The sequence below is a fragment of the Trachemys scripta genome, chromosome 1, assembly GCF_013100865.1.
Source record: "Trachemys scripta elegans isolate TJP31775 chromosome 1, CAS_Tse_1.0, whole genome shotgun sequence".
NCBI classification, from domain to species: domain Eukaryota; kingdom Metazoa; phylum Chordata; order Testudines; family Emydidae; genus Trachemys; species Trachemys scripta.
This window is the reverse complement of record NC_048298.1, coordinates 242,172,138-242,186,676: the sequence shown is the minus strand read 5'-3', so window position 1 is coordinate 242,186,676 and position 14,539 is coordinate 242,172,138. Positions and strand designations below refer to the sequence as shown.

The window sequence follows — 14,539 nt, the reverse complement described above, 5'->3', positions numbered from 1 at the left end:
CCCCCCCCCGCGGAATGCCGCGCCCCTTACCAGGTGCCGCCCCAAGCATGTGCTTGGGTGCCTGGTGCCTGGAGCCGGCCCTGAATATATTCATCCCAAGGTGCACTCATTCTTCAGTTAGAGATCTTTTATTTTTAATTGGCATCTCAAACTATTTAAACAGTCCACTGGCTTTATCAAAATGACAAGTGAAAAAAGGAAACATTACAGAAAGTATATATGGTAATCTGGGAAGCATAAGTTATGCTCAATCACCGGGAATGAAAGTGGTGCCAGGTTCTGCTCTTTCTGTGAAATGACAAGAGCTGTATGAAAAGAGTACATGATTCCAACTCTCCCACCCCCTGACATGCTCTGAGCAAAAGGCTATTTTTGGAGTAACACTATTCAGGCCTGGAGGAAGTTGAGAAAAAAGTAACTTCTTTAATAAAAAGCTTAACTACATGAATAGGCGAGTTGAAGTGTTCCCTAAGCTAGAGAGCCCAGTTAGGATGGCTTTCAGAGAATCTTCATAGTATCTTATTGGGTGATGACAACATATAAAGCAATAAAACATGATAACATTATATATCAAGTATCAAAGGGGTAGCCGTGTTAGTCTGGATCTGTAAAAGCAGCAAAGAGTCCTGTGGCACCTTATAGACTAACAGACATATAGGAGCATGAGCTTTCATGGGTGAATACCCACTTCTTCGGATGCATGTGAAAAAAGCTTTATATATCAAAGCTTTCAATCACTGAACATACCTTGAGGACAGGCCACTGTTACCTGTCAATTGTTGAAGAGATGATTAACCATTTTGTGGGATTCATACAAACCATACTAAAACCCAGCTTCCTGAAACTGCAAATTTCACTAAATAAAAAAGAAAAATGAGCAGTATAATCACAAAGCATTTTCATCTTTTATACATTTATCCTAATCTTGTATGTTAAGGCCTGGTTGACACAGCAGGATTAATGCTATCCATTTTGTGTTTTCAAAATAATTCACAGCAGGCCAAGTCGGTGCTCAGCTTTCAGTCAGTAAAACAAAACTCAGGATTTAGACCCACGTCAAAATCCTTTACCAAGATGCATTTTTCCAATAGCCTGTGCCCAGTCACTTGTTAATCAGACTTCTGCAGTTTATTACATACATAAATTAATCTCTCTGCTATTTTTCTGATTAGTGCCATGCATTCTCATGAAAGTCTGGTCTTTTGAACTTCACACAGCCTTCAATTTGTGATTTTGTGAACAACACAATACAGCCTCTCCCCTGCACCACCACTACTAGAAGCCTTACACTATTCTCCATTCTATCGATCAATTCCTAAGATGTTCTCTTGATGTTTTCCATTGAATCATGCCATCTGACTTTAGCATTAAACGAAACTGGCAATGGAATGCAGAAAATATTCTAATAACTGCCTCTAATTACATAGAAACAAAATCAAGAGTTTTACATATAATTAAAGGCTCAGTTAAAAATGAAACTGAATGCTACTGTCTTCCCAAGCTGATGATTCAAAGTAGTATTGGAACAATTAACTTTGCAGGTATAGAAAACATTGGTAATTAGAGAGCTTTAAAGTTATGGTAAGCTACGATTTGTGTATTTTTATTTTTAGATCTCATCACTGTGGTATCTAAATCCATCTCAGATCATAGCTAATTTTTAATCAGAACATAAAAATGTTTTCTAAATACTTTATATTGGAAAAGCAGAGTTATTCAGTCCTACTTATTGGACCTCTGCTGGGGACTATAATTAAAATGGCAGTCCCATAATGAGAGACAAGGCCATCTATGGAGATAATAAAACAGTGGTGTTTACTTGCCATTGTCACAGAGTTTAAAATCAAATGATCTAGTCTGAGCTGTATGTCGTAGGCCACTAAACACCCTCAGTAACCAGAACTGGTCCAAAATATTACAGCCTCAGGAGACTCAGCTCTTGTGTGCCACAGACCGAGAATAAGGTGCATCAATACATGAGGCCCCTGCAATGGCAGGGAATTGGTTACATGAGATATACCCAGATGATCCTAGCAAGTGAGCTGTGCCCGATGCTGCAGAAAGGAAGGTAAAACCCCCCCAAAGTCCCTGCCAATCTGACTTGGGGAAAAATTCCTTCCCAACCAGTAGAATAGGGATTTGTAAAGAGTGTTTCCATACTTTACACACACACACACACACACACACACACACACACACACACACACACACACTTAGTAAATATTCTTTAGCTACAATATCTATGGTACATTTCATGAGGTTTTTCATTTTTATATTCAAAGTATTGCTAGAAGTCCCTGAAAAAAAAATTCTGAGATTGAGGGAAAAGCTGAGCAAAAAAGACTAAAGTATCTGAGATCCGACAGAGAGGTTTCTCCTGAATCTGTGGACACAAACTCCCTTCTCCATTGTTCATTTTAACAACAAGATTTAATATGGGGAAGGCCTGAAGTGCTAAATGACATCCATCATATTAGGTGCATATTCTCCTTCCGTTTTACCTTTTTATATTCCCTAATTTGCTGAAGATACCATAATTTAAATAGATTTTCTCCTATGAGTTCTGTTTGTGCATTATCCACTAATCTTTGCTCTTTATTCTCCTGTTATTTTGGTCTTGTGCTAGTCTATTAACTGGCTTCTGAGTGTAAAATTGAAGGATTGGGTTTCTTTCTCTATTATTCTACATAATGTTTCTCTAGGTTGCCCTATTTTTCTCTTTCCAGGTGGTGTCCATAGTATCACTTGCTGTGGAAATTGTGTTGGTGGCATCAAATATGTCCATCATTGTCATCTTACCATATTTGATATGTTAGGTTGTTTTACTCTACTTAGAATTTCTGATGTTACAAAACACTCTCTCCAATGGACTCTGTAGATCTTCTGTAGGCATTTATTTTGGAATGAATTTATTGTCTTATCAATTTTTGTTGTAGATTTCTATGACTCTGCTGTATTAAGGAGGACATACGTGGTGCCTGTGTTAAAAGTTTGTATTTTTGTGACAGTACCAATCATGCTACTTTTCCAAATATTTTTAAGGTTATGAAAGTTGTTGGCTGCTTTTTCATTGCCTAACATCTGGCATTGTGTCACTAACATTGCACATCTCACTCCCTAGACAGGTGAAATGATTTACTACTTCTAGTGTTTCTTTGGCCATTCTAATGATAATTTTTGGGACATTGAAAGTCATATATTTTGTTTTTCCCTTGTCAATGAGCAAACTAGTTTATTTTGCTGTATGGGCCAAAAGCTGGGTCTTTTCTTCCATTAAGCAATGTGTTGAATTAACCAGGACAATGTCATCAGCAAAAGCAAGTAATCCAATTGTGCTTCATCATTTGTCCATAAAATTCCTTGGCTTTCTTCTATGGTTACTTTCTTCATGACATCATCAATGACCAGTGCAAATTACAGTGGGGACATAATACACCCTTGCCTTACTCCAGTGGTCACTGCAAACCAATGACTAATACTGTCCCCTTCTCTGATTGCACATTTGTCATTATCATATAGATGCTTGAAAACTCTAACTATTTTTGCTGGTAGTTCATAGTATGCCACAATTTTCCCAAGACGGTCTCTGTGTATCCTTCAAAAGCATTCTGGAAATCTATAACATTTATCACAAGACGTGCTTGTCACTCCGCATTGTGTTCTATAATGTGTCTGAAAAACAATATGGTCTTCACATGGCCTCACTGGTCTAAAAGCTGCTTGTTCCTTCCTGAAGTTCTGTTTGTTTCTTGATGACATTGCATACGATTTTCCCAGGCACTGAGAGTAACGTGATCTCTGTCCACTTACTGCAGTTGGTAAGGTACCGTTCCTTATCAATTTTACTATAAGGCTGCTCTTTCGCTGCTTTGGGTACTTTCTTTCATTTCATATTCTATCCAAAAATGCAAGGAAAGTCTGGAGATCATTTCATCACTTGTTTTAAGTATCTCTTCAGTAATGTTATCCTCTTTAGCTGCTTTGCCATTTTTGAGTTTACTGATGGCTTTTCTAACTTCTTCCATTATAATAACTCTCAAATCAATATCAAGCTCGATTGGTAGTCTTCATCACCAATACCTAGTAGTTTGCTTGGTCTTGGTCTATTTAAAACAGCCTGAAAGTACTCTGCCCATCTTTTCCTTTGTTCTCCTCTACTAAGAGTCCTTCCATTTGCACTTTAATAGGGCTCCAATACTGGTAAAGTTTCCTTTTAACTGTTTGATTCAAGTTGTAAGGTCAAATCTTTGGTTAGCATCTTCAGTGTCTTGATATTTTCTATCAGTACATGCCCTTTTATTCTTCCAGCACATCTTTTTACCTCTCTGTCAAGAGCTTCTATCTTCTTGCCACTTGCTACTCTCTTCACATGTGTTAGCACTGATAAATTTTGCTTTACACGTCTCTTTTCCACTGCTGCATTAGTAATCCATTTTCCCCTTTTATATTTTGTTGTTATTTGAATGGTCTTTGCACTTTCTAGATACCACTTTCTGATGTTTTCTCACAAAGTATCAGTATCTTGGTTTTCTTCTGTTCATACCAGGAGAACCATTGACCTGTTCTTCATTTCAAGCTGAAAAGCACTTTTTGTGTTTGGGTCTTCAAATTGTACACTGTTGATGTGTGGTCTTATTTTAACTTTCTTCTTCCTCTTTAACTTGACCTTTAGTTTAGCAATACCAAGATTATGGTCATTGCCCACACCTGTTCCTGTGTACCCATGTACATCTGCCAAAAATCTGTAAAGCTTTCTTGAAATACAGAAGTGATCTACCTGGTTCTTTGTAGTACCATTTGGGGGAGTTCCATGTCATGTTATGAATTTCTTTATTAGGAAATATTGTTCCATCTATCGCCTAGGTAATTCACACCACAGATTTCTGCTAATTATTTACCCTTTTGCCACACTTGCATATAATTTTATCCAAACTATCATTGTTACTTCCAATCTTTGCATTACAATCACCCACATTCACTAGGATATCATGTTTGGGGACCTTGCATAACACAGATTACAAATCATAAAAAGCATCATTTTCATCATCTAGCTTTTTGTTGGTTGGTACATAGCATTCTGTAACTGTTTGTTTGAAGAATCTAGTGTGAAAGCAAGATCTAATAATTCATTCATTGACTGATTTTCACTCAGTCAGTGCCTATTGTGCTTCATTCAACAGCATTGCTACGTTTCCCATCTTCATGTCTATCATCCACATTCCTGGAGAAGATGATGGTCTTATTTGTTTCTCTAAAGTGTCGTTTTTGTTCATCTCTGTCCATCTATACTCATGGATTCCAAGGACATCAAGATGGTATCTATCCTTTTCTTTAATTATCTGAGCAGGTTTAGCAGCTTTGTACATTTTTTCACATTCCAAATCCAATTTTCAAACTGATCTGGCCTTGAACAAGGGACTTTTCAGGATATTATCCACTAATGCACAGATATATAACAATGCAGCTCTTATTAAAACAAGTTGGAATTAAATGGTTAAATCTCTAGTAACTACTTTGAAAAAGTAGGCATACATTCTGTGGGATATTGCCCATTTTTGTGGATTTTCAGACACAAATTACAGGGCTGACATTTTTTTGAAATGTTCTGCATTTCATGCACATATTCTGTTTTCCTGTATAGAAATCACAATAAAACTCAGCTTAATTATAGCTTACTATAGTGGCATTGTAATGCCTAATGAAATTAATCACTACTTGAAGAAAGCAGTAAGCAGTCTCCGCTTGCCTAAGGGCAAACTCTGGGTACCCTAAACATTCTTTATGTTTGGGGAGAGGTGCTTCCAGTTTACTTTAGGCTTCATTTAATGCACAGCCCTGAATTGAGAGGAGAAGTGGTACTCCAATGCCCAGTGGGAGCTTTGGGAAGCATCGGGCTTCAAGTGGGCACAGTGCCTCCTAGAGCATAGGGAGAATGTGGTCTCTGTGCCCTCCTTGAAAAAGTTCAGTATCTGCTCTCTTCTAAATCTGGCAACCATCACTGGTTAGAGTATAGTCACAGACAGGGCCATGAACTTTCCACTCTGTCTGACTATTTGGGGAAGCTAGCACTCTAGAGGCCCTCACTCTGTGAAGTGCTTGTCTTCAGACGAGATTGGAAAATGCCACTGTGCCTTGTCCCCACAAAGAAATTCAGTGGAATGAGCTCCTTGTGTTCTTGTTCATTCCTGGCATGCCCACCACAGTTGCCAACTTTCACATGGTAAATAAGCAGTCTGGGACTGTGGTGGGCCCGCTGTGCACCCCTGACACTCTCCCCCCTTGCGCTGCTTGCCTCCCCCTTGCCCCTGCTTGCCGGGAGCTGATCAAAAAAAAAAAGAAGCAACAAGCTGCAACCAGGGCTGGCTCCAGGCACCAGCCTGGCAAGCAGGTGCTTGGGGCGGCCTCTCCGGAGAGGGGCAGCATGTCCAACTAGTTGGCGGCAATTCGGCGGATGGTCCCTCACTCCAGCTCGGAGCAAAGGACTTCCAACCGAATTGCCGCCGCAGATCATGATCACGGCTTATTTATTTATTTATTTATTTGGCTGCTTGGGGTGGCCAAAACCCTGGAGCCGGCCCTGGCTGCAACAAGCCAAACAAGCAACAAGTTACAAGCCAAAAACTAGCCAACAAGGAGCTCACAAGCCAATTAAGCCAAAAACAAGCCCAATTTCTGCATTTTTTTTCATGGGTTTGGCATGTCTGATGCCCATCCAGGTGGAACTTGCCCTTATAATATATCAACAGTGCTATATTTGTTCTGCCTCATTATATCTTTTGTACAGTGCATCTTAAACTTCTATCTTCTCTCACAATACTGGGAGGAAAATTGTGGCACTTTAGGAAATTGACAAAGGGGGAATGGGAGAAAAATAAGAAGGGAGATGGAGAGGATCATGAGTGGTGACGGAAAATCCAGGCACAATGTCATCAATCACTAGTTTTCATTAAAATATATAGCAATTATGGTAAGAATGAATGCAGTCTAACACATCTTTAAATGTTCATCCTGTTTATATAATTTTGTTGCCTTGTTACAGTCATCTCTGCTGATCCCTTCCATCTGCTTCTCTTTCATTCACATCATTCACAATCTGTGCATAGTGCACATCAGTTCCCCTCTGTTTCATCTGTATCAGCTGCAGTTGTTCTTTGTACATACTGAAATAACTTGATTTTTCTGCTTGTCTTCTCATTAGAGCTCTTTTAGTTTTAGTTCTGTCTTGGTAATGTGCATCAGTGGCATTGAGAATGTGGTGCATTCAGGGCATCCCTGAGATTTACAGGGCTCTAGGTGAAGATCAAAATGTGTGGGCCTGAGGCAGACTTCTGCAAGCAGCATAGTATATTTAAGTGTTAGGGAAGGTTTGGCAGCTAGGGAGGCTTTAGGATGGTTTTGTCATCTATGAGGGGGATTGAGCATGTCATTAATCAGTGGTGGCTTCATGAGGGTTTTGGTGTGGTGGGCTGGTGCACTGATTTCCCAGCCCATGATATACAACAGGCAGGCAGCCTTCAGTTAGATGTATGCCCTTCTTCTCAGGAACACCTTTAAGAGAACTTATGAAGAGTATAAACAGTAAGAAATACCCAAACATCAACTACAACCAGCAGTTTCCACATACAGACCTGTGAGCAGGGCTCCAGCTCACACTCAGATGTTTCATCCTTGCTGTCTCCTAGGCAGCCATTTATACTTCCCCTGCTCCCTCTAGCAGTTCAGGTTTAATTGCAGCATTAAGTCTTTAGGGTCTGGGCTAGGGAGTGCTGTTGTACCCTGTCACAAATGGCTTGAAGCACTGGTCACTGCCAGCGTGGTGCAGGTTGGGTTGCCAAGTTGATCTTTCAGGTTTGAGGCACAGGGTGAATGACAGGCTAAGTCTGTGAGGTGCTCAACGTGTTCTGCACTGCAATACTGACAGAACAGATCTGAAAGTATGGGGTCCTGTGCAGCCACACACAAAGGAAAACTTCTGATGTACACAGGTCTACCCTTTCACTCCAGAACAGGTTTGAGGTATCTTGGTTAGGAAGTGTGTGAAAGCTTTCAGTGTGATTGTATGTTTCATTTTGTTTTATAAAGAGAGGACTTCAACCTTTGGGAATGCCAGTATGTCCCCTTTCTTGAGCAAAATCTTCATTTAGAATGAAGTCTATGTTTGATTTTAAAGCAAAGCTTCAGTGGCGCATTAAAAATATCTGGTTTAAAGTTGACTGATAAAATACATTTCAAAGGGATGTTATTATTACTTACATTTCACATACAAGTTCCTTCTGTTTACTTAGGCACAATGTTTTCCAGTAAAATTTGTGACAGTAAAACTCTGATATGGGGTATGATCCTTATGTGTGTTTTTTTATTATATGGTGATATACCTATCTCATAGAGCTGGAAGGACATTGAAAAGTCATTGAGTCCAATCCCCTGCTTTCACAGCAGGACCAAGTACTGTCCCTGACAGATTTTTGCAACAGATCTCTAAATGGCCCCCTTAAGGATTGAACTTACAACCCTGGGTTTGGGAGACCAATGCTCAAACCACTGAGCTATCCCTCCCCTGTTAGACTGAATTAAATATTAATACTTAGAAAGTACTTCCTTTCATGGTATTTAGTTGCATTGTCAATTAGATGACTCAGATATAAATTGGTGAAACTAGAACTGAGTAGCAAATTATTATGCAACTTGCTGGTTCCATCTTTGACACATGGCAGACAGACATATTTGCTGTGTAATTTATTGCTGAAAATAGGAGAATTCTTTTTATATTTCTGTGTCTTGGGCTTGAGCCTTTAGGAGAATTGCGCATCCAAAATGCATCATCATCATTTAATCTTAGAAAACAAAGCACTGGTTTGTTAGAACTGGCAACACAATTTGAACTCAGTCTTGTATATCTGAAAATAAACTCATATCTTTCTGCTTACAGTACAATGAGAATGTATACATACTCAAGCTGCTATAACAAAAAAGGGAAAAAAATGTTATTTATATAATTGTTTTAGCTACCTCTAGACTACTGTAGCTTTATACCTTTCCACATGATACATGTGCAAGATAAATGTTTTAGTCTCATTATGTACATTTTTCCTACTTTTAACAGAACTTTCTATTTAATTAATAAGCTAAAAGAAATTGTTTGAGTATATTGGCCCTTGGCTAATATTAGATATTTAATGTACCTAACAAGTCTTTTATTATTACTCCAGAAGTGTGAATAATACATATGTCTTGTACTTTGAATGTTAAGGTGGTGGTGTTTAAAGTCCTACCTGAGCTCTGGAAATAAAGGCCTTTAAAGTTAGAAAATTTCAGAATTAAAATTGTTAATGCAACCTTCATTCACAACCCCCCCATGCATATGATATGGTAAGATACGATTGTGCAGGCAACTATAATTCTGTTGCTTTTTATTCAAAGCATGCCCTGTAAGGTATAAGGATAAAATATTACATTATTAGTATGGGGAGTGGGCATGCTAATGCCTGTGGTGAGCCTCCTAGTATGCCAAGTGTGAACTAGGTTTTTCCAAAGGCTGAGGAGACTTAGCTAACCTGAGTACTTGAAAAGACAAAGAAACCTCTGACTTTTTGCCTACCCTAACTTTAGTGCTTACTAAACATTATATAAGGCAAGATATTTTTAAGCCATTACAGTAATTAAACATTATTGTCTTAATATTTTTGTCTGGGGGCCAGGAGTATTGATGGTGGAGTGGCGGATATATATGTATTCTAGTTTATCTATTGCTACGTTTGTTATATTAACAGAGGGGTAGCCGTGTTAATCTGAATCTGTAAAAAGCAACAGAGAGTCCTGTGGCACCTTTAAGACTAACAGATCAAATAACTGTTATTTGTTATATTGGTATTGCTACTTTTATTGGGGCTTGAGAGGCATGTAACCATTAACAACCTTCTGAAATAGACTTTTTATCATAATTGTTTGCAGGTGGAACTGAGAAGAGGAAACAAATGACAAATTCAAATTTCAGTAGTAAACTTAATATTTCAAGCCTATTTTCACAATTACTCTCTGCACTACAGATCAGTTGCAATTAAAAAGCATCGTCACTGTCACTCATGTTTCACCCCTCACCTCCAACGTCTTTCAGTCTGCGTATATACATGAGTGTTGAACTAGAGGGAAAAACATTTGAAGTGAGTGCTATGAGGTGACATGACTGGTGATATGGACTTTATTTAGGTCCCACAAAAGTTTGGCTATTTAAGCCTCAGTGTTTATAAAAGAGTCAAGTCATTGGGATAAGAAGGTGGTTTGGGTGGTGAACAACAATCTGTCACTCTATTGTTAAAAAACAAGATGGAGAAAGGTGAGAGCAAGAGGGAAGAGGAGGTGGAATTGATAGTACATAGGATACGAGTGTACCTGCACGTTTTATTGAGGTCTTTTAATCTGTGATTGTGAAATGCAAATCTGTACATAGAGGAAAACCCCCTGTTCTGACAGAAAGAATGCTTAGATTCTGTATCGAATATTGTATGAAATTAAAAGTGCATTCTTGTCTACAACTGTCAGTCAATAGCAAGTAAGCACATATTGCTCTTCATTGGCACAATATCACCATTAAGGGACCAAATTCCTGTGACCTTACTCATGCAGATAGTCTCATTGACTGCCATAGGACTACTTGCAGTAAGATTGGTGTGATTTGTCTCTAGGTGTTAAACTGTATGACAGACATCATCTAACTGATTTATCCCATTCTTTTCAGTCAGTGAGATGCTGCAGCAGCCAAAATACAGTACCACAAACAACATTGCTACATCCTACATGTGAAAATTCATCCTTCACTTTTAGAATTAAAAGGAGTGCATGCATAAACCATTTCTTAACTACCAATAACTCTGATTATGAAGATAACTATAGCTTAGCAAATATGAAATTTTGTACAGGAAAATGTTGCAGTTGTGCTGACATCCTGCATATCAAGCTTGAGGCCAATGCGAATTAAAATAGCAGCAGCATAAAACTCTATACAAATGGATAAATGAAAAGAATATGGTTAAAGATTCTTACTTGAAGCACTGTTTCCAAATGCTAATAAAATAATAGTACATGTGCCAAGTTCCACAGTTACAATAGCTCATACCTTTGTGTCAAATCTTTCTTGACTTTTATGAGTAGTCCAGGGCCCTGATCCATAAGCAACTATCCATGAGGGCAAGTTTGAGGCCCAGTTGAGCTCAATGGGGCTATTTAAATGAGTAAGGAAAGAAGGGTAGGCAATTTATTTTTGTACATTTCATAAACATTGAAAACAAAATAGAAGCTAAGGTCTTTATTAAAATGTGTATATAGATAGAGAGAAAAAAACCCAGGATCAATCAATTTACTTTCGTGGTGAAAAATAAACCAAAGGTTAAAATAAAGGCTCCTGTGTGATTTTTAATTCTAGATTTTTTTTTACTGGGAGTTATATTAATGTAGGAGGACAGGATTTGCCCACATATGAGATTTATTTTCCCAATACAGCAGTCTAATTTTCTTCAGTTTAGTTTTATATTTCTTTTTAACAGTACTTTCCTGCAGAGGCTGTGAGGAGACAGAGCTGTATAAAGATATGAATGAGTGAATGTGGCTTTTAATATTAGGAATCCTAGTACTCCACACCTGATTTGGAATCATTTGAATATCTGCATGCAAATAAAACTTAGAACACGAGACAGCCTGTGGATGGTAGGAAGAAATAATGGGCCTGATTCTCCCCAGCCTTGCATGTAGTGTAGCCATTTACACCCATGCAAATTGGGTTAAAACATTACCTCGTCAGAAGAGTAACATTTTATGCTCATTTCATATTTTCTTTTTGTAGGTATAAATGACCATACAGGGTGCAGGGCAGTGGAGAATCAGGCCCAGAATCTTGATTGAATATTATATTATCAAAATGTAACTAACTGCCAACTTCATCACCAAACATCTTTGTTCTACCTTGTCATGGGTTCACCTGAACCAGTGGAGTGTCTCATAAAGCTAGCTCCCTTTCATTTTACAGCAGGCAAACTGATACCCAACTTGAGATGGCCATCTGGGCTTGAAGTTCTTCAATATGAACAAAACAGTATTTCGCTGACTCTGTCAAAAGGGGCAGTCAGTGTTAGGTCCTGATGAGGCAGGGTTAAGATGAGAAAGATCCTTCCTCCCTTCTCCCAGCTTCCCCAGAACTGCCCCCTGGAGGAAGGCAGCAGACAGTCCTTTTTACCTTGCATGCGGGGCCTGATTGGCTTTTGCCCACTCCAGACCTTTCAAGCCACTGGAGGACCAATTCTTATTGGTTCGGCTAGCAACTGATCCTGGATGATATTTTAAGGGATCTCTTAGAGGTCTAAACCCACTGTTCTTTTCCCCCACTTTTAAGCTGGGTGCACCAAAGTGACAGGGTCTTGTCACACACCCCTTTCCACCATCCTAGTTTTGCCCTTTTCCTACTGAAAGCTCTTCAGGGAAGAGATCAGGCCTAATTCTCCTCTCATTTGCACCAATTTTACACCTTACCAACTTCATGGCCATTAGTGGCATTATTCCTGATTTACATTGATGTGAAGAGTCAGGCCCATGCACTTGAAGAGAATAATCTTCTCTGACATTATACAATTGAGGCATTTGTAAGTGAACATTTAGACCTGCTCTTCATCCTGTTCATTCAGTGCCTACCAATCAAAAGATCAAAACAAAATAAGCATTCATAGTTGAAAGTCTGAATAAAATGGAAGATTTTAGCCTTTTTTCTTTAAATGTTTTATTTTCTTCTGCACAGGTGTGGATCTGAACTCACTGCGCCAGATGAAGATTCAGAGACCTATGACAATGCTTGCAGATGTCAAACAACTTATATTGGCTGGAGGGAGTGTGAATCAGAAGAATGATAAAGGAATTACACTGGTAAGTACATGTGGATTCAGATCCCAATCCTGTGAACATGCATTTGCTTCACTTTTCACACGTGAGTAGTCCCAATGAAGTGCATAAATATTTGCAAGTTGGGGTCTAAGGCTTTTGGCTTCAGTGGGGCTCTGTGCAGGTAGAAGGGTCTGCCTATACAGAGAGATGCAGGATGGGGGATGAAATCAGTGTGCCTGCATGCTACATAAAGTAGGATCCAGTTATTGGTTTGTACAATATTTGGCATTTTAAAGTAGGTTAGTATTGCAACTATTTCATAAAGACGTGTTTCTTACTCATTCATAGTTTTGAAAACTACGCTGTACATATGCATCTATATGAGCCCTTGGACATTTGAGTGATGGGAACTTTAAAAAAAACCTTAGGCAGAAAAATATGGTACTGCACAAATTTTCAAGCCATCATGATATGAACTCCTGCATAACACAGGCCCTAGAATTTCACCCAGTGATTAACTTCTGGTTGACCCATAACTTCTGGCTGAGCAAAAGCATATCGTTCAGAAAAATATCCAGTCTTGATGTAAAGACTTCAAGTGATGGATAATACACCACATTGCTAGGTAAATTATTTTAATGATTAACAACTGTCACTGACCAAAATTCATGCCTTATATCTAGTCTGCGTTTGTTTAGCCTCCAGCCATTGGATCTTGTTACACCTTTGTCTGCTATATTAAGAAGCCCTCTACTATCATTTTTGAAATGGCTGCCATTTCAACTGTCCAGTTTCATTGTATCACAATAATATCAAATTATTGCTTCTTAATATAAAAAGCAATAGCACAGCTATGATAGGATATATCTCAATGTACAATCTCTGGTATCGTTATATACGATGAGCGAAGATCAGGGAGTTTGTCCTCGGAATCCAAATATGGAATTTCCTGACTTTATTCTTAGATATTTATTGCAAATAATCTAAAATCAGAAAAAAAGGGTCTCTGAAATGTTGTCTGATTAATTCCATGGTTTTAAAATATCACTGTTGTCTTTAAAATATCATCAATTAAAACATTAATTGAACATGTGAGTAGCAGCAGGTGTTTACATGGCTGGGATTATCAAGGAGTTCAGTTTTAGTGGTATGTAGCTGGACACAGCTGACTTCTTTTACTTCTTCAAGTGTTGGTCCCTATGTGTATTGTATAAGTGGGTATGCATTCGCACCATGCACCCGAGTTTGGAAGTTCTTCAAAGCAGTGCCCGTTGACCTACATGTGCAGTAGCTTCCCTCATGTTCCAACTATGGGTATAATAGGGGGTGTAGGTCAATGCCTTGCCAATTCCTTCTTATTGGCTCATGACCCGAGTCAGAATTATGTTCTCCTACAGTAACAACCTGTAAAATAAACTCACTGTAAATAGTTTTTATATCTAGTTTGTAAGTCACAGTTATTATAGTGTATAGTCTGTATAGCAGGGGTTGGCAACCTCTGACACGCGGCTCGCCAGGGTAAGCACCCTGGCGGGCCAGGCCAGTTTGTTTACCTGCCGCGTCTGCAGGTTCGGCCGATCCCTCGGCCCGCGCTGCTTCTCGCCGCCCACATTGGCCTGGAATGGCAAACCGTGGCCAGTAGGAGCTGCGATCGGCGAAACCTGCGGACGCGGCA

General features: G+C 39.0%; 1 protein-coding gene across 2 annotated transcripts in view; it reads left to right on the top strand.

The window, feature by feature from the left end:
- The window catches only part of MYO16 (myosin XVI), a 559,391-nt gene that overhangs the window by 212,977 nt on the left and 331,875 nt on the right, over positions 1-14,539 (top strand). For both annotated transcript variants that reach the window (XM_034758177.1, XM_034758176.1), the window contains one exon: positions 12,782-12,906. In XM_034758177.1, the coding sequence (XP_034614068.1) occupies positions 12,782-12,906 (125 nt within the window). The remainder of the gene's footprint in view (positions 1-12,781; positions 12,907-14,539) is intronic.